This window comes from Microcaecilia unicolor, chromosome 1 (genome assembly GCF_901765095.1).
Source record: "Microcaecilia unicolor chromosome 1, aMicUni1.1, whole genome shotgun sequence".
Classification (NCBI taxonomy): domain Eukaryota; kingdom Metazoa; phylum Chordata; class Amphibia; order Gymnophiona; family Siphonopidae; genus Microcaecilia; species Microcaecilia unicolor.
This window is the reverse complement of record NC_044031.1, coordinates 532,864,356-532,886,182: the sequence shown is the minus strand read 5'-3', so window position 1 is coordinate 532,886,182 and position 21,827 is coordinate 532,864,356. Positions and strand designations below refer to the sequence as shown.

The window sequence follows — 21,827 nt, the reverse complement described above, 5'->3', positions numbered from 1 at the left end:
TGGAATCTTGTCCTGGGTTGTATCATCCAGATGGAGCGTAGTTATCCATTGTGAATCTGAATATATTTAATAGTAATATTCAAGACAAAATTGAGACTTTAGAGATTAGTTACTAGAAGCAGGATGATGATGCATAGAAAATGAGACCTCACAACCACAAGTTGTGTGAGTTAGCCACAGGCAAGACACACATCGAGTGATATTCTGTTATATGAAGGGGCAGAGTAAAACCTAATCAGATTTTCTTCCCTACTTCTTTTAGCACATGAGAGTATGAATAATGGCAAGACAAACACTACATTCTCAACAATTCAGGCTGGGATACGAAACTTCAATTTACAAAGATAGGGAACTTTAAATATCACTATTCTTCACACATATAGGGGCCCTTTTACTAAGTTGTGTAAGCGTCTACGCGTGCCCAACGTGCTCCAATTTGGACTTACCGCCCGGCTACCACGTGGCTCTTTGGTAATTTCATTTTTGGCGCGTGTCCAATACAGACATCCAAAAAATAATTATTATTTTCTGCTGCGCATCCGCTATGCGTGCCAAGTGGCATTTGAAGCGCATAGGTCATTACTGCCCAGTTAACGTGTGACAGTTTAGAACTAGGTCAGTGGCTGGTGGTAAAGTCTCAGACCCAAAATGGACTCGTGCCAATTTTTATTTTGCTGCACGTCCATTTACGGCAAAAATTTTAAAAAGGCATTTTTTGCAGGAGCGCTGAAAAATGGATCTGTGGGCGCCCAAAACATGCGCCTACACTACCGCGGGCCATTTTTCAGCACACCTTAGTAAAAGGACCCCATTATGTAATCATAAATAAGAATAGATTACTAAACAATGTATATAACAAATAAAGTTATTAACTGTTTTATTACAATATTTACTTTAAACAACCTATTATCCCACTCTGGATCTACACACACAATACTTCACTATGCAAAATCTCCCTGCCTATATTTGAGTGCTAGAATTATCTAACATCAGTTTTCAAATTTTCACCAATATGTTATGTTGGGAAGACTGTAACATGAAAGTCTTAATTCTTGTGCAACCTCCAGAGGGATAAAGTAAATTCTCCTGTGCTCATAAATCCAGCGTTCAGCCATGGTGAAACCGTGTGGGCTCATTTTCGAAAGAGAAGGACGTCCATCTTTCGACATAAAACAGAAGATGGACGTCCTTCCCCCAGAGACGTCCAAATTGGTATAATCGATTTGGACGTCTCCAACTGCAGTCCATCGCAAGGACGTCAAAAATTCAAGGGGGAGTGTCGGAGGCGTAGCGAAGGCGGGACTTGGGCGTGCCTAACATTTGAACATCTTTGACCCATAATCGAAAAAAACAAGGACGTCCCTGACAAACACTTGGATGTTTTCACCCGTAAGTGTTTTTCTTATGAATAAGGCACAAAAAGGTGCCCAAAATGACCAGATGACCACCGGAGAGAATCGGGGATGACCTCCCGTTACTACCCCAGTGGTCACTAACCCCCTCCCACCCTCAAAAAACATCTTTAAAAAATGTTGTGCCAGCCTCTATGCCAGCCTCAGATGTCATACTCAGGTCCAAGACAGCGCATGCAGGACCCTGGAGCAATTTTCTGGGTACTGCAGTGCACTTCAGACTGGCAAACCTAGGCCCATACCCCCCCACCTGTTGCATTTGTGGAGGAAACAGCGAGCCCTCCAAAACCCACTGTACCCACATCTAGGAGCCCCCTTCACCCTTAAGGGCTATGGTAGTGGTATACAGTTGTGGGGGGGGGGGGGGGGGGGTGTTTGGGGAGGCTCAGCAGACACGGTAAGGGAGCTATGTTCCTGGGAGCATTTTATGAAGTCCACTGTAGTGCCCCCCAGGGTGCCCAGTTTGTGTCCTGGCATGTCAGGGGGACCAGTGCACTACAAATGCTGGCTCCTCCCACGCCCAATGGCTTGCATTAGGACATTTTTGATATGGACGTCTTTGGTTTCGAAAATCGCCGAAAGTCAGGAACGTCCATGTCTAGGGACATCTAAATTTAAGGATTTGGACTTCTCTGACGGTATTTTCAAAACGAAAGATGGACGTCCATCTTGTTTCGAAAATACGGGTTTCCCCGCCCCTGGATTTCGCCATGTTGCAAGGACGTCCAAATCGCAACTTGGATGTTTCTTTCGAAAATACCCCTCTTCAAGTGAATATATCAACCAAAGCAGTTGCAGTCCATACAATGACGACTGTATCACATAAATGTCCACAATAAGGATCAAATCCCAACGAGATATTGAAATTTATTCTACCGACAGCTCAAATTGATGTTAGATAATTCTAGCACTCAAATATAGATACTGGGATATAAAACTTGCCACACACCAGATTTTGATGAGTACAGCAAACCCAGACTTTGATGAAACAGATTGTGATGTGGCCATCCTGGGCTCAAGATGAATGTGAGAGGTGAGGCTTTGACTGCTAATCCCACCAAGACGTGAGGACAACAGGAGTCAGCTTTTAAGGTCAACCCCACAGGTGTATTACTGCCAAAACAAGTGGCTGCTAATGTGTTAATTCCAGTGAGGTGCTAGAGATGCGTGTTATCACAGGAGACTTATCACGCCAGGGATAAATGTCAGGTGTGCATTGTAAAGTTGGCATTTTTGCTATGCCAGTGTTTGATGTAGTATTTTGTTCATGTTGTGGCAATAATAATGGAAAACAAATCTACTAGGAAATTGTAAGGAAAGTTAGGTGAGGTAAGGTCAGGGCAGGGAGGAACAGATAGAAATCCAATGTGGCACCTACCCAAGTTGAAAAATTATCATTCACTGAAGACCAGAAAGCAAGTTCATACATTTCTTGGGGCACTTCCAATGCCATAGTTCAACATCCTCCCATTTATGCAGATGTTTCCTTTTTGGTGTTTCTATAATTTAATGTGCTTTACCTAAGTTTTCTTTACTAGTCCATGACTTCAATGAACAGTGAACAAAATAAAATATTTTCCATGGAATATGTTAAATTTGAAAATTGCACCCACATTTTACATTAAGATTTGAAAGGCAAGAACTCTGTTAATAGGCATGGTTGCTTGGATATTTATGTAGGTAACTAAATTGGTTTTCTGGAAATCGTTTGTACAAGTTTGTCATTTGTAGCTCTTCCTTTACGGCATTAAACAATGCCTGCCTCAGGGGTCTAGACAATAAAACATATACAAACATATAGATCACCTTGAGAGATAATAAAATAATCAAGAAAACATAATAGTGCTATGGATGTACACCTAAAGAACATTTATTAATGTTATTTATATATTTATACATGAATGTTTATTACTGAACATGTTTTGATTCTCATGTCTTGAAATATATGTACATATTTTAAATTCATATTTTTTATATAGATGTGATGATTTTTTTAAACAAAATTCTTTAAGCATATAAGTGTTCTCTCTATTATTGATTGTCTGGAGAAAGTCATTCTTAAAGTCCATACACAGCATAGTACATAATTTACAGTGATATATATTTTTTCAATATATTTTCTATTATGTTTTAAAGATTTTAAAAATTATATTGTTTTATTTGTGTTTTATAATCTATTTTTAAACATTATTATGTTTTCTTGATTATTTTATTATCTTTCAAGGTGATCTATATGTTTGTATATGTTTTATTGTCTAGACCCCTGAGGCAGGCGTTGTTTAACGCCGAAACACAGCCCGTGTCGAGTCATTTACCAATAAATTACTCCTGTTGTCTCAGTCTTGAAGGCTCAGTGTTGCTTTTTTTTGTTTGTGTACTTTCTATGTATGCTGGTTACCCTCTCTGTTTGGCTAGCTCTTCCTTTAAAAATACAAAAATAACATAATGTGGAGCTTGTAAGCCACTTTCAGCAGCAGGTTGACCTAACCCCAGATATTCAATGCCAGGGCATATGTGACTCCCAGCATTGAATATCCAGATTGTGTAGAAGCAGGGATCAATTTTGGAAACTTCTGAAGACATATTTGTTTGAACACACATGAAGTTGATACTCTTGTCTGTTTTATGAGTGATGATTTCTTGATCTGCTTTTGATTGTATGTCAGTTTCATTGTTTGTTTTTTTATTGTGTATGTTGATTTGTAATCTGCCTAGTTGTAGGCAGAATAGAATTTTTTTTAATGAATAAATAAAAATGTTTGCCAACCCAGAAGTTAACTGGGCACTGGCTAATATTCAGACTGGTACCAGGTTAACATGGCACATAAGTTTAGGACAGTCTTTCTTCTATCCTAGGGTTATGCACTTAGGGCCCCTTTTACAAAGGCACGTTAGAATTTTTAGAATGCACTAAACACTAACCCCCCCCCCCCCCCATTTACTAAGCCGTGTGGCAATGTCAACACAGCCTATTCAAAGTGAATGGGCTGTGTCGGCATTAGCACACAGCAGCCGCTAGTGCGGCTTAGTAAATAGGGGGGGGGGGGGGGTAAGACTCCTATAAGAATATAATGGGCGTCTAGCTTTTAGCGCTTGCTAATTTTTAGCTGGTTACTGAGCTGAATAACACTGCTAACTGGCTAAGTGCTGGGTTCAGTCAATCTCAGCTCCTGGAATGCCCCTAACCTATAAGAACATAAGAATAGTCATACTAGGTCAGACCAATGGTCCATCTAGTCCACTATCCTGCTTCCAACAGTGGCCAATCCAGATCACAAGTACCTAACAAATTCCCAAATAGTGGCAAGATTCCATGTTACTGATCCCAGGGCAGGCAGTGGCTTCCCCATATCTATCTCAATAACAGAATATGGACTTTTCCTCCAGGAACTTGTCCAAACCTTTTTTTAAACCCAGATACACTAACTGTTGTTACCACATCCTCCAAGAACGAGTTCCAGAGCTTAACTATTTGTTGAGTGAAAAAAATATTTCCTCCTGTTTATTTTAAAAGTATTTCCATGTAACTTCCTTGAGTGTCCCCTAGTCTTTGTACTTTTTGAAACAGTAAAAAATCAATTCACATTTGCCCATTCTACACTAAGTATTTTCAAACCTCATTCATATCCCCCTCAGCTGTCTCTTTTTCAAGGTGAAGAGCCCTAACCTCTTAAGCCTCTCCTCATATGAAAGGAGTTCCATCCCCTTAAGCATTCTGGTCATCTTTGAACCTGACATCCCATGGCCAACAGCATAGAGGGAGCAACCAGACCCAGGGCAGAGTAGAGCAGTGCAGGTGAGATACAGGAACCAGGCAAAGCACAGTAGGGTAGAACTCTTTACCAGGCAGTAAAGAGTTGCTATGTAGCAGTAAATATAGGACAAGGATAATATGTATGTCTGGCTCTCCATATATTGGATCTCCTGCAGGTTCAATAGGCTCTTCCAAGGGGTGGGCATTTTTTCTATTACTGAAGGTTTTGTTTCTTTGAACTTAAGCTGCTGTTACTTGCTTTTGTGGCTATTTGATACATTTTTGAAATACATTTTATATTAATAATTTTTATGTTATCAATCTTTTGTTTTTAATTTACTGATATTCTTTTGATTGTTATTGACAAGGTATGCCTGGTCTCTTTTCCACTGTAAACTGCATAGAACGGACCATTAAGGTAACATAGTAACATAGTAGATGACGGCAGAAAAAGACCTGCACGGTCCATCCAGTCTGTCCAACAAGATAAACTCATATGTGCTAGTTTTTTGTGTATACCATACCTTGATTTGTACCTGTCTTTTTCAGGGCACAGACTGTATAAGTCCGCCCAGTACTATCCCCGCCTCCTAACCAACAGCCCCGCCTCCCACCACCGGCTCTGGCACAGACTGTATAAGTCTACCCAGCACTATCCCCGCCTCCCAACCACCAGCCCTGGCACAGACCGTATAAGTCTGCCCAGCACTAGCCCCGCCTCCCAACCGTCTCTGCCACCCATTCAAGGCTAAGCTCCTGAGGATCCCTTCCTTCTGAACAGGATTCCTTTATGTTTATCCTACGCTTGTTTGAATTCCCGCGGGAGGGCATTCCAAGCATCCACCACCCTCTCCGTGAAAAAATACTTCCTGACATTTTTCTTAAGTCTGCCCCCCTTCAATCTCATTTCATGCCCTCTCGTTCTACCGCCTTCCCATCTCCGGAAAAGGTTCATTTGCGGATTAATATCTTTCAAATATTTGAACGTCTGTATCATATCACCCCTGTTTCTCCTTTCCTCCAGGGTATACATGTCCAGGTCAGCAAGTCTGTCCTCATACGTCTTGTAACATAAATCCCATACCATCCTCGTAGCTTTTTTTTGCACCGCTTCAATTCTTTTTACATCCTTAGCAAGATACGGCCTCCAAAACTGAACACAATACTCCAGGTGGGGCCTCACCAACGACTTGTACAGGGGCATCAACACCTCTTTTCTTCTGCTGGTCACGCCTCTCCCTATACAGCCTAGCAACCTTCTAGCTAAGGCCACCTCCTTGTCACACTGTTTCGTCACCTTCAGATCCTCAGATACTATCACCCCAAGATCCCTCTCCCCGTCCGTACCTAGCAGACTCTCCCCGCCTAACACATACGCCTCCCGTGGATTTCTACTCCCTAAGTGCATCACTTTGCATTTCTTCGCATTGAATTTTAATTGCCAAACCTTAGACCATTCTTCTAGCTTTTTCAGATCCTTTTTCATGTTTTCCACTCCCTCCGGGGTGTCCACTGTGTTACAAATCTTAGTATCATCCGCAAATAGGCAAACTTTACCTTCTAACCCTTCGGTGGTTGTGGTATATAAGTATACTTTACTTTACTTTACTTCTGCTGCAAGCTTCCAGTTTCTAGTACACAGGGTCACTGGTTTGAATACCAGTAAACCTCATATAAAACTCCAGGGGCTGATGCAGTAAACTTGTGTGAGAACTGTGTGCTGAAACTGGGGCATGGCTTTCAAGGTACTAATGGAAAAGTTTAGTTCCCTGATTATTGCAGCATTATAAAGTGTGCATTTTCAGAAGTCACATCACACACTGCCACAGTAATATACAGCTGTTTGCTGCAAATGCCTCCCTTCCTGTCATTGTGCGAGTGTGGATTGGCTCACTCACTGATAGGAAGGGAGCATAGGGAAAAACAATCCTTCCCTGTTCCCTCCTCTGGACCCCACTCTCCACCCCAGAAAACCAGTCCCTAGTAATGTAGTGGTGTCCCTTCCAATCTGCTGGACCTGACTCCCTTACCTCTGACATACAATCTCTGATAGTCTAGTGCTCCTCTGATCCAACTCCCCTTCTCCCAACACCAAAAATAAATCCCTGGTAGTCTAGTGGCCCCAGCCACCCACCCACCTCAGAAATTCATAAGGCAGGAGCAATGCCTGCTCACTCCTGCCTTTGGCATTGTCATAGTCCAAAATGGTGTCACCTGACCCCTAGTGGTGTATTATGATGCACCACTAGGGGTCAGTCTACCAAATAAGGCAAATATTGTGAGAGGCAATAGAAAGGGGCTTGGGGTTCTTTTATGATTTTTTGATTTTTTTTTCAGTTGGTTTCAAAACTTTTTGTTAAAATTTTTAATATGTTAGAACATTTTAACTATACATTGGTTGACTTAATGTATGCTCATAGGTTAATGTGTGTTAAATGGATTTTGCAAGCAGTAATTTCTTTTAGGGTGTGCTTAACAATTATACATCTTTATGATGCCTATGTCGCACATCAAAGAGATGCAATATCTTTACAAGCAATACAATCCAGCTTGGTACTATTCTGAAGTTTCATTGTCTTGCTTCTATTTTCCTAGGGATGCTTTGACAGCTTAACAATGCAACTATACAGACAACCTAGTACAGGAGGTCTAGGGTTATGCGGAAAATGTTTGCTTTCACAATAGAAGCATTCTCATTATTAAGCAGTCTATGACTTGAAATCATTATGCTAGAAAAACGGATATTAGACTGACATCTAGTGCTATGTGTATTCATTATGAATATGTCATACTAAAGAAATGCCCTATCTGACAGTACTACCCATGTTTTCTGATATTGCTAGAGTTATTTGAATAAACTGTTTTGCAGAACAGGGACTGTTGACAATATTTTGATACACCACAGAAGGAGATAATGCATATAGATAGTGTGTAGTGCAGCTGAATGATTATGTAAAGAAAAGATGTTATAAAAGAAATTAAAAACAGACTTAGGCTGTGGTAAATGGCTGACATGTCACAGATGTGATTTTAGCATAGAAAAATTAATTTTGGAAGGCAAACACAACCACCACCAGCACTTAAACGAGCAATTACCCTCTAAAAGGAGCAATTACTCTCTACCCTGAAGGTCGGCAGTGGGTTGAGATCCTGAGAAACCAGGTTCAATTCCCTCTCCAGCTTCTTGTGACCCTGGGCAAATCACTTAGCCTTCCATTGCCCCAGGTACGATATATAACGTAGATTGTGAGTCCATTAGGGGCAGTGCAAAGCACCTGTAATATAAATTGTAAACTGCATAGTTGCCTCAGGGATCACTTGTGGTATATCAAGTGGTGAAAAATAAAAATAAAAGTGACTTGTACATAGGAATGTGTGTGGGAAGCTTTCAAAATAGTGATTTCTAAAAAAAAAATCTGGTTTATTATTAAAGATGTTTACTATGGTGCGTTAGCATTTCTAATGCACCTTTAAATTTAAGGTGCGTTAAACGCTAATGCGCCTATACATTTCTATGGGTGTGTTAGCGTTTAACACGCATAAACCATTTATGTGCTTTAAAAATGCTAACGTGCTCGTAGCTCACCTTAGTAAACATAGGCGATAGATGCTTCCATAAGCTGGATTTTCTCCAAAACTATAAAAAATGATTAACATAAGAATGTAAGCAACACCCTATTGGGACAGACTGAATGTCCATCAAGCCCAGTATACTGTTTCCAACAGTGGCCAATACAGGTGATTCATGAAGGATTGAGAAATTGTCGATGTATTCAGTAAGTTGTTTAGCTAGAATGCTTTCCATCAGTTTGGTTGTAAGTGGGATGGATGCCACAGGTTGGTAGTTGGTGATACCCATATTTGGAAGAATTCCTTACAATCTTGGACACCAGTTGAGTTTGGGTCTTCTAAATGAATGTTTATGTCCCCAATGACTAGTATGTTTGATTTAGATGTACAAGTGGCCGATATGAGGCAGGCCATAAATGAAATGACTAAAATCCTACAGTCCTCTTGAAACTAATTTACAAGGATGGGGTTTCTTGTATTTCTTTTCTGTGCATGATGGGTAATAGACTTGCTTGTGATGGCTCGATCCTTTGTCCCTACCTCCATTCAACATGCAGTAGGATTATAATAGCAATATTTATTTATTTATTAGGATTTATTTACTGCATTTTTGAAGGAATTCATTCAAGACGGTGTACAACAAGAATAAATCAAATATAAACAATAGACAATTATAGTAGTAAAAATAATCAAATAACAATACAAAGTATGGCATAGTACACTACATACAATGTCAATACAATATGCAATAAAGCATTTTAATAGACAGCATAGGGCATAAGTAAAGATGAAACATAGATATGATTGAGGAGTAAGAAAATAAGGAGACTAATTTAAAGAAAGTTGCACTTGAGGTCAGAAAGGTTTTTGAATATTATCTTAGGGTTGGAGTAGATTTAACTATCAGTCAGTCTAGCAGCTATACACAGAAATAAATAACACACTACACAATAACATTATGAATTGAAACTTGTTTGTTTGTAAGCCTTAAGTCAGGTTCACTATTTTTATCCACTGACACAAAACAAGAAAGCTATTTTAGTACATCTGTTCCCATGCTTGACCCAGGATTGGTAGTATGGAATGTTGCTACTAATTGCGTTTCTGCAAGATACTTGTGACCTGGATTGGCCACTGTTGGAAGCAGGATACTGGGGCTAGATGGACCATTGGTCTGACCCAGTATGATTATTCTTTATGTTCATATTTCTGAAATTATATTACTCATTTTAGTGTATTTTTCAGCTTTAAGAATCAAATTAAAACAGAGAATATCATTTGGGGGGGGGGGTATAAATTTAAAAGATGGGAAAGCAAATGTATTGTGACAATTATCACATGCTACAGGACTTAAAATGTGTCTTTTTACAAGATTGGTTTCTAATACACATGGATCTTGAACATTTTGTGAAAATTGGGAATGGCTAAACATTTTAGAATTCATTGCATCATTTCTTTTGGGGCAATACTAGGTCGCATTTTGATTGATGATGCCTGAAAAATACTGTACGGAAGACTGGTCAAAACATTTATTACTGTCAGAGTGAAAAAGTAAGTCTGTTATATATGTCTGATTAACACAAGCTTTCCAGTCTCGGCCTTGGTGTTGAAATTAAATAGAGGTCTAACTGAGTCAATGTATACCATGTTTGAGAGCATGCATTTCACATATATTTCTCTGTCTAGCCTTTTATTAAGTTGTCACCTATCTGTTTTGTACATTTTTGTTAATGGACCTACTGAATACATTGTACAGAGAAAAACAATTTTCAGAAACCATTAAGCTGGGTAAATACCAGCTTCCCTGGAATAAATGAACTGAAAATTGCCCACTACTTACCGAGATAAAGGCACTCATGGTGATCAGCAATCCAAATACTTTGTCCTGGGGCTGGATGGGTTGTGGGAGGGGAACAAGGCATGCAAATTAGATTATCAGATCTGCATATGTTGTTCGGAAGGGGAAAAGTACTTTTCTTTGAGAATTAGTGCAAGGGTAAAGTGCCCATGAATTTTATAGCTCTATAAGCAGATATAAAAGTTCCCCAATAAGGGGTACATTTGAAATGCATTTCCATGAATAAGCCACCATTTTGGGCTGGATTCAGTAAACAGTGCCCAAAGTTAGGTGTCATTAAGATCTACACTAAGTGCCAATTCTCTAAAGGTCACTCTGCGCTAAGCCCAACTTTAGTCGCAAGGACTTACACCTGCTGAAAACCTGGTGTAAATGCTGGTGAGCAACTAATGGCAGTTGGGACGTAAATGACCCTATTCTATAACACTGCGCCTAAATTCTGGGAATGCACCTGATCTACCCATACCCTTCCTCTGGTCATGCCCCTTTTGAATTGCACACGAGACAATTTGGGCACACATTGTTATAGAATAGCGCATAGACAAATATGCATGTAAGTCCTAATTAGTTTGAATTAGCATCAATAATTAATAGCTGATTAACTAATTGGTTTGCTGGGATCCGCGCCCAAATTTGGGTAACCTTTATAGAATCCAGGGATTTATGTGCAGAAATGGCCTTTTCTTGAATTTCCAGGAGTACAGAAACTTAAGGGGGTAGTTTTCAAGCTGCCTTATGGCTATAACATGCATTATTTGCCCTTAAACATAGTAACATAGTAAGTAACAACAGATAAAGACCTGAACAGTCCATCCATTCTGCCAACAGTCACACTCATTATCATTTCCTGATTAAATCAACAATGAACCTGATATTATATACTCAATCAAGTTCTTTCTTTGGTGTTTCTCAGGCATAGACCGTAGATATCCGCCCGTCTCTGTTTTTATGTTCCAACTACTGGAATTGTTGTCAAAGCCCATTCCAGCCTATCTAAATCCGTCTTGTCATTTGTGGGACCCAGACTGTAAAAATCTGCCCAGTACTGTCCTCAGTTCTAGCTACTGAAGTTGCCATTGAAGCCCTTTCCAGCCTATCCTAAACTGGATTCTCATATACATAACACAGACCTACAAACAGGCTCATTCTCGAAAGAGAAGGACGCCCATCTTTTGACATAAATCGGAAGATGGGCGTCTTCTCACAGGGTCATCCAAATCGGTATAATCAAAAGCCGATTTTGGATGTCTGCAACTGCTTTCCGTCGCAGGGACAGCCAAAGTTCAAGGGGGCATATCGGAGGTGAGACATGGGCGTGCCTAATACGTGGACTTCCTTGACCCATAATCGAAAGAAACAAGGTTGTCCCTGACGAACACTTAGACGACTTTACCTGGTCGTGTTTTTCTTACGACCAAGGCATAAAAAAGTGCCCAAAATGACCAAATGACCACCAGAGAGATTTGGGGATGACTTCCCCTTACTCTCCCAGTGGTCACTAATCCCTTCCCACCCTCAAAAATATATTTAAAAATATTTTGTGCCAGCATCTATGCCAGCCTCAGATATCATACTCAAGTCTTTGACAGCAGTATGCAGGTCCCTGGAGCAGTTTTAGTGGGTGCAGTGCACTTCAGGCAGGCGGACCCAGGCCCATCCCCCCCTGTTATGTTTGTGAAGGAAACAGCGAGCCCTCCAAAACCACCACAAACCCACTATACCCACATCTAGGTGCCCCCTTCATCTGTAAGGGCTATGGTAGTGGTGTACTGTTGTGGGTAGTGGGTTTTGGGGGGGGCTCAGCACACAAGGTAAGGAAGCTATGTACCTGGGAACAATTTATGAAGTCCACTGCAGTGCCCCCTAGGGTGCCCGGTTGGTGTCCTGGCATGTGATGGGGACCAGTGCACTACAAATGCTGGTTCCTCCCATGACCAAATGGCTTGCATTTGGTCATTTCTGAGATGGATGTCCCTGGTTACTATTATCGCTGAAAATCAGAAACGACCAAGTCTAGGGATGACCAAATCTAGGGACAACCAAATTTAAGGATTTGGATGTCCCTGATGGTATTTTCAAAACGAAAGATGGACGTCCATATTGTTTCGAAAATACGGGTTTCCCCGCCCCTAGATTGGGACGTTTTGCGAGGACGTCCATATCAAAACATGGATGTCCCTTTCGAAAATGCCCCTTAAAGTCTGCCCAGCCACAGTCGGAGTCGCCATCTAAGTGTCACTCAAACATCCACATCTATGCTGCCATTTAAGGTTTCTTTTAATACCATCCATTTTCTAATTAGAGATCCTCTGTGCTCATCCCACACCTTTTTGAATTCTGTCACCGTTTTTGTCTCTACCACCTCCTTCAGGAGAGCATTCCATGCATCGACCATCCTCTCTGTGAAAATGAATTTCCTAGCATTGCTTCTAAGTCTACCACCCTCACAACCTCAGCTCATGTCTTCTAGTTGACTTAAAGGGCACTAATGCAGAGGGTTTTTTCAATTTTTAAAATTTCATATTTAGTCTGGCCAATATTCAAAGCAAGTTAACCAGCTGGGAATGGCCACCAACCAGTTAACTTGTTTATCAGTACTATCTGATCATTTTCAGCAGCACTTAACTGGTTATCTTTGCTGAAAATGACCGGTTGATGCAAGTGCAAGCCAGCTATGTGTGTGTATGTGGGTGTGGGTGTGGGGGGGGGGGGGGGATATTCCGTGGTCATTTTGGGGGTGGAGTCCAGTTAGCTCCAAATATTCACAGCTAATTGGCCAGTGTTAATTCATAGATAAGACCTCATAAATAGTAGATCTATCTTTGCGCTAATGAATGACCAGTTAGCTCTGAATATCAAGTTAACCGGGCATGTGTTAGCTGGCTTATATAAAGCCAGTTATTCAATACCGGTGACTGGATATGGCCTGGCACTGAATATTCAGGTTCAACACCAGCAGTGGACATTAACAGCACTGCCTGCTGTCGGCTGAATATCAGGGATTAAGTTTAACATTATTACACAAGTATACACATGCTTAAGTATATACTTGCCATATTAGAAGGGGGTGGGAACACATTTTGGAGATCATCTTGAAAAAAAAAAAAGAACAACAAAAATAAAGGCTTAACATACTTTCCCAAACTTAACCATTACTCATTATATCAATTTGTATGGAGCTGGTGAGAGAGACAACTTATTCATATCAATAAAGAAACACGATTGCTGTGGGTCAAAGAAGTAATTTGCTAATGCAGTTTTTCTATTCATAAAACAGTGACATTTTAATCACCACAGGTTATGAAAAGCAAAGCATGCAAATGGATCTAAAACACCTCATTACTATGTTAAATCTTATAACATGGTTTACAGTGAACACCACAAGCCATGTCATAGATGGAAAAATAACCCCAAAAAGCGGGGATTATTTTACAATCCTGGGAGCATAAGACTGCAAATCCATGGCCCAGTACTACTGGACACAGCTTAAAATGGTCAACCACAGTTCAACCAAGGTACCCCCTGAGGTCTCCCAAATCAAAACCCCCTCTCAAATGATGCTCCATAAGTTGTACACCCTCTTAATCCCCACCCCCATTCACAGTTCCTGCAATAGAAGCCTTCCCCATGTTAAGGACTCTGGTAGAAGCCCCCCAAGCAGAAGCCCCTTACCCAAGAGCTCCCTCAGAGATAATTCTCCCTTACCTAGATACAATCCAAAATGATAAAGGCCCCCCACCCCCACCCCTACCCCCAGGCCTACCTTCAAGATTCCCTGATGTCTGTTGGGTCCAGGGATCAGTGACCCCAGTTGCTTCAGCACTCACCAGCACTAGGTTCAAAATGGTGTTGGTGATCCCTAGCGCTAGTCTGATAGTGGCTCATAAGCATCAATATTCATTTACCATGGGATTCAGTAACATGTATTTTGGAGCTACTGCCAGTTGTCAACTCCCATGTTTAATCAAGGTGTTGTCAAGCTCAACTTTTACCGCACCTTGATAACTACCTCCCTTAGATATGTACACTCTGTAAACATATGAGTCATATAAGTATATAAGTACATAAGTACTGCCATACTAGGACAGACCGAAGGTCCATCAAGCCCAGCATCCTATTTCCAACAATGGCCAATCCAGGTCACAATTCCCTGTAAGATCCCAAAAAAGTACAATACATTTTTTGCTGCTTATCCTAGATATAAGCAGTGAATTTTACCCAAGTCCATTTTAATAATAGTCTATGGACATTTCCTTTAGGAAGCCATCCAAACCTTTTTTAAACTCTACTAAACTAACTGCCTTTTCCACATTCTCTGGCCACAAATTCCAGAGTTTAATTACACGTTGAGTAAAGAAAAATTCTCTTCGATTTGTTTTAAATGTACTACTTTGTAGCTTCATTGCATGCCCCCTAGTCCATGTATTTTTGGAAAGAGAAAACAAGTGATTGACGTCTTCCTGATCCACTCCACTCATTATTTTATAGACCTCTATCATATCTCCCCTCAGCCATCTTTTCTCCAAGCTGAAGAGCCCTAGCTGCATCAGCCTTTTCTCATAGGGAAGTCGTTCCATCCCCTTTATCATTTTTGTCGCCTTTCTCTGTACATTTTCTAATTCCACTATATCCTTTTTGAGATGCGGCAACCAGAATTGAACACAATATTTGAGGTGCGGTCGCACCATGAATCGATACAAAGGCATTGTAACATCCTCATTTTTGTTTTTTATTTCTTTCCTAATAATACCTAACATTCTTTTTTTTTTTTTAAAGGAAAGGGTCCAGTATTTAAAAGGGTTTAACCAGGCAGGAGAGATTTGTTTGTCTGCTAATATTCATTGACACTCACACTGAACAGTGCTGCTGAATACTGGCTCTAACCGCCAGTTTGAATCCTGGTTGTGGAGGGGTGGTCCGGGGGTGGACTCAGGGAGAAGATGGTAGTTATGTGGTACTGGTCATATTCGTCTCATTTATGGAAGGCTCATCCCGTAGGTAACAGCAGCCATTTTGAACCTGGAGCCAGTGGAATAGAAGCCTATATGTTATGTTATGTTATGTTATGTTATGTTATGTTATGTTATGTTAGGTGGTAATATCTCTGTTTTCCATTGGTGATGGGCAGCTGGAGAGGTGTTAATAAGTTGCAGCTGTTAGAGTTAATAAATTCTCAAGTAAGTTCATAGAATTAGAATGCAAATATATTTTCACAAAGTTCTCACATCTCTTATTTTGATAACATTTCTTAGTGTGGTAAGTAATATTTTAGATTGAAACACTAATGTTGGTATCTTCCTTCCTGATATAAGGAATAATATTGCTCTGCTTAAGTTTAAAGCAAGGACATAATTAGCTTTTTCACCCATCTCCTAAAAAGTTCTCTTTGGATTCTTAATGAAAGAACTTTTGGTGCTTCTGAAGTTAAATAGAACTATTAACAATTGGTATAATGATCACAAAAATAAAAGGAGCCTTTGACACTGAATGTTTAAGGGGCCTTTCTTGCAACTCAGTAAAACACTTGCAGTAGCATTCCTGCGCATATAAGCTCAGCAATAATAGATGCTTTATTGCAAACTGCCTTTGAATATTATTTCACCTTGAATACACCAAATAAAACATTTTATATAGTGGTGCAAGCTTTATTTTTGACTTCTGTATAATAAAATGATGTTCTTTCATCTTGTAGCTGGAAAGGTCATTCAAATATAGTAATTCTGCTTTCTCTGAATATAATAAAGGCATTAACGTAATTTATCACAGGTTATCTGAATAAAGTGGTTATTTGTTTTCCAGGATCAGTGGTTTTGGCGTGTGAGAAATAACAGGGTGATGGATGGATACCCAATGCAGATTACTTACTTCTGGAGGGGTCTACCTCCTAGCATTGATGCAGTTTATGAAAACAGTGAGGGGAATTTTGTTTTCTTTAAAGGTAAGAAATATTCACACTGACATTGGCAAAATGGGGGAAGGTGGTGGAGGGATTCTGGACAGACATACAAAGAGGAATGGCCATGAGCATTGGTCAGACTGTACATTTTCCCCAAGTCATTATTAAAATGACTTGGGGAAAATCCACTGCTTATTTCTGGAATAAGCAGCATAAAATGTATTGAAATTTTTTGGGTGATCTTGCCAGGTATTTGTGACCTGGATTGGCCACTGTTGGAAACAGATGCTGGGCTTGAAGGACCTTTGGTCTGTCCCAGTGTGGTAATACTTATGTACTTATGTAACTTTTCTATTAAAAAAATTGGGGGCACTCAAGATATGCCAAGAAATTGTAAAATCCTGATTTTTTACTTACTGTATACTGAATGATTTACCATAGCTTACTAATAAAGGATGTTACTACAGATAGCATTTTGAAGGAATGCAGTAATAGAGCAAGTAACTAATGCTATGTACAGTAGTTTAATATGGGAAATATATTGGGAGCGTGCAGAACTGCATGCTAGCATTAAATTAAATTCACTAAGGAGGGTCAGTCTTTGATGTATCCATTGCAAATTGTAAACTGGTAGAAGGAAGATAACCAGTGGGACACTGTCATACCAGGGTACAAATTATATTGCAGTTATGGGGTGGATCGAATTGGTGGAGGGGTAGCTTTGTATGTTAAGGAGGGCCTTGAATCAAATAGATTGAAAATTCTGCAGGACACAAAACACATCTTAGACTCCCTATGGATTGAAATTCTAAGCATAAAGGGGACAAGGATAGTGATAGAAGTGTACTGCTGTCCATCTGTCCAGGATGAACAGATAGATGTAGAAATGTTATCAGAAATTAGGGAGGCTAACAAACTGGGCAACACAATAATAATGGGTGATTTCAATTACCCTGATATTAGCTGGGTAAATGTAACATCTAGGCATGCTAGGAGGTAAAATTCCTTGATGAATGACTGCTTTCTGGAGTGGCTGGTTCAGGAACCAACAAAATGGGGAAAATTCTAGTCCTAATCCTTAGTGGAGCACATGATGTGGTGCAGGAGGTAATGGTGCTGGGGGCCGCTTGATAACAGGGATCATAATATGATCGGATTTGATATCAGCTCTGGATTAAGTACAAACAGAAAATCCAACACGCTAGCATTTAACTTGCAGAAAGGAGACTATGATAAAATTAGAAGAATGGTCCCCTCCCCCCCCCCCCCCCCCCCCCCCCCCCCCGCAAAAAACATAGAGGATTAGCTGCAAAGAACAAAAATTTACATCAGGCATGGATGCTGTTCAAAAATACCTTGCTGGGAGCCCAGACCAGACATATTCAAAGATAGTGCAGATGGCAAGCATGGGCCTCATAGAAGGCGCCACAAAAATTGTGAACTCCTCTCTTTCTAATGGTCAACTACCAATAGCATTAAAGAGAGCACTGGTTCACCCTTTGTTAAGAAAAACAACCTTGACCAGGACAAACTTGAAAGTTACCGGCCAGTATCCAACATCCCATTTCTCGGGAAACTTATAGAACAAACAGTCTCTGTTCAACTCAGTGATTGGCTAGAAGAGAGAAAGTGGCTAGATCCATGTCAATCTGGATTCAGACCTGGTTATGGAACAGAAATTGTCCTCATATCCATACTTGAGGATCTTCACAGACAGGGGATTTGCCTCAGTGTTAGTACTGCTAGATTTCTCAGCAGCCTTTGACACTATGGATCATGATATCATGCTAGCACGACTGACAGGAACAGGTATCAATGGAACAGTACTTGCTTGGTTCAGATCCTATATGATATGACTGCAGAGAGACTAAGCCGTAGAACAAGAGGGTCCCAGTCAACATAGCATTGCGAAGTCTGCTGAGTAAGCTTGGGAAGCACTTATGTAAGGTGGTTGTATGACTGCTTTTAGGGGTTCATTTTGCTTTTTACCCCTATTAGTTTTTTGTACCCCTGACGCAGCCTGAGGGCGAAACATGGCCATGTCGGGTAACCTTGTAATAAACCACTTCTTTTGTTACACTCTTGTTCTACCTTTTGTCTTTTTTGATTTGCATTTATACCTGCCTACTGTACTATTATGGATCTTTCTCAAGTCTGTGATCTTCCTGTCTCCTCCACTACTATGGTTTCCATACAAATAATTATATAACGATTCCCAGAGTCTTTCCATGTCTATGTCCACTTAACAATTACATGCTATTGGTGATATAGGCATAGTTACAGAATAGTGCTTAGGTGCACTTTTGCTGTCTACATGTGTCTGTGTGTACACTACTTTAATCATTTAAGCACAATTGGCTCTTAAATGTTATCACTTTCTGTGTACATTTACCCACTCACTCCTTATAGTTATTTAGATTTTGCTCACACCTTTTTCAGTAGTAGCTCAAGGTGAGTTACATTCAGGTACTCTGGATATTTCTCTGTCCCAGAAGGACTCACAATCTAAGTTTGTACCTGAAGCAATGGAGGGTTAAGTGACTTGCCCAAGATCACAAGGAGCAGCAGTGGGATTTTAACCAGCCACCTCTGGATTGCAAGACCAGTGCTCTAACCACTAGGCCACTCCTCCACTCTACTGTTACATGCACATTCGCATAATATGGGCATTCACACTCAATCCTAATCCTCTCTCTCCATTAACAAAAACATAAAGACTCATAAATACTGGCAAAACAGGACCACAGCTTTATTGACATTTTTCAATGTACATTAATACTGTAAAACCATAGAAGAAATAATGTGAATGTTTCAACTGTTCCCTTCTGTCGCTACTCAGCTTTAGACCTTAGTTCATCACATGCTATTGGCCTTTGAGGAAACATATAGGGGGCAATTCTCTAATGTGGAGACCTACATTTAGACACCAAGTATGCATGTGTATAACCAAAATACTGACAGATATACACACATGTATGCAAATGCCAGTATTCCTGCTAGGTGCACTTCTATTAAAAAAAGGTGCCTAAATGTGATGGCACATAGTTTGAAGGTGGGTGTAGCCATGAGCAGAGTATGAGTGGACTGTAAATTAGATCAATTTAGGTATGAACATTTATACCTGCTCTATGGCTTTTGTAAGTGCTTGTGCCTGAATTATAGGCAATGTATTTTACCTGGTACACTAGTGTTCTATAGAAGGAAATTAGGCACGTATTTCCTTTATAAAATAGTCATCACATAGATAGCCTATGTACCTAAATATATGTGCCCTGGTATAGAATTGTCCTCATTATGACAATTTTTCTTATATGTTCCAGCTGACCGGTTTGGTCAGTCAGCTAGTCAGTGTGGTCTAGCTGAAAGGCATAGCCAATACCAGGCTAAGGGCTTTATCCATCTAAACACCAGTAGTGATGCTAGGTTGTTCTCATCAAAGGAACAATATAGGATTACCACCATGAAAGCCATACTATTCTCCACCTGTATTTCACAAAGCAACCAGTGACCTCTACAGCCATATATGGAAGGAGATCCTAGTGGTAGTACTATGTGACTACTTCAAGGGGTCATTACTGCCATTTGGGAAGCTGGACTTGAATGGGGCTGAAGCACAGAGAAACTGCTCCTGCACCCTACCATTGGGATACCAGGGATGACCTCCGGATAAGTCCTAGAGGGGGTAGGGGTCTGAAGTGTGGGGAGACTTGAGATGAGGACAAGTAGAGAGAGAGAGTGTGACATTAGGGGGCTAGATAGGGATCGGTGGTGGGGTACATGTAAGCAAGGTGTGATTGGGTAAGGATTGCATGTAGGGGATGATTGGAGAAATGAAATGGGTCTGTTCTGGGAGGGGGATCTGATGCAGGAGAGGGAATAAGAAAGGGGACTGAGATGATCAGAAAGGGGAGGGGGGTTAGACATGTAGGAGGAACCCGACTGGCACATCCCCTTATACATGTCATATTGGATATTCAGTTGGCAGGGATTGACAGATTATCAACTGGACATGCACAAGTGCCAATGGTTAACTCCTGGTCAGTCATGCCCCGATATTCAATGCTGGTGCCTGGACATGACCAGGCATTGACAGACAGATGATCAAAAGCCCCGTGCTGTTCCAAGCAGTACTCCAAAAATAGCGCTGGAACAGCGCATGGCGTTATTAGACCTATGATCAGAGATAATTGCATGCAAATTTAAGCATGCAATGCTCTTTGATCATGGGGTAGAAGTGCGGGAGAATTGTGCCTGAGCATGTGCTCAGCACAATCCTCCTGCACTTGTTTGACGGGTCTGGGCTGTCAAAAGCCCAAACCTGTCAAACACAGGGGCTGGAGGTCCATGGGACCACCAGACCCCAACTACCCCTGCCCCAAGCAAGGCAAAATGGAATTTCTCCCTTTTATGGTGTGAAGCCCCACCCAGCGCATCCCAGGATACACTGGGCAGGGCTGGGCGCCGCCATTTTGCGGTGTCGAAGGAAGAGGAGGGAGGCAGGCAGGCTACCTCCCTCCTCCTCCAACCCAAGGTAGAGGGGTAGGGGGTGGGGGTGGTTGGGGGATTGACAATGAACCACCAGGGACCCTTGCCAATGCTGGGGGGTTAGGTGGGCTGGGAAGATTGTTGGGGGGGGTCTTCGGGTTTGCTTTGTTGGGGGGAATGGGGGCCTGCTAGCATGCAAATGCATGCTGGACAGGGCTTACCATTCCTCCCCAATGGTCTGCAAATCCTAACGCTAGCTCGGAGCTGGTGTAGGGTTTGCTGCGACCAGTGACCAAATCTTTGGTGCACTGGTCGCTGATCATTGGGGATGAATATGTTTAGCCCTGTTTTGCATGTATGTGCATGCTAGTTGCGTTCAGAGCCCTTGAGCGTGTTGTTTTACGCGCTTGGGGACTCTGATCATGGGGCGGTAGCAAACGCCGGTGCTAGTATGGTGCTAACAGCCTCTAGCGCTGGCGATTGCTTCTGATCATCCCCCCTGTGAATATCTAGATCTAATTTAGCCATCAATAATCAGGATTTTGAAAACATGCTGACTACCCCTGGCTGAATATCGGGAGGAATATCACTCTGTTCATCTCTCTAAAACAGTGTGATTTTGATGTATTCTCACTCACATAATAATGGGCAATTAGCTTTAGAAAGTAAATCGCCACTTTATTCAGCTGATCCAAAGGTGGCTTCTACAATTGTTTATTGACCCTCTAATTATGGATGTTCAAGTGGAGTAGTATGCAGTTGATATTCAAAAGCACTGACTAGAGTCACTCAGCTGTTTTTAACAACATTATCCTAATAATGCTGCTGAAAATGATTCCAGATTGTTCTAGG

The 21,827-nt window shown here is 41.1% G+C and overlaps 1 protein-coding gene across 1 annotated transcript in view; it reads left to right on the top strand.

Annotated features, from left to right (window-relative positions):
* The window catches only part of MMP16 (matrix metallopeptidase 16), a 645,160-nt gene that overhangs the window by 564,666 nt on the left and 58,667 nt on the right, over positions 1-21,827 (top strand). Inside the window, exon 7 of the mRNA XM_030216285.1 lies at positions 16,394-16,532. Coding sequence (XP_030072145.1) covers positions 16,394-16,532 — 139 coding nt within the window. The remainder of the gene's footprint in view (positions 1-16,393; positions 16,533-21,827) is intronic.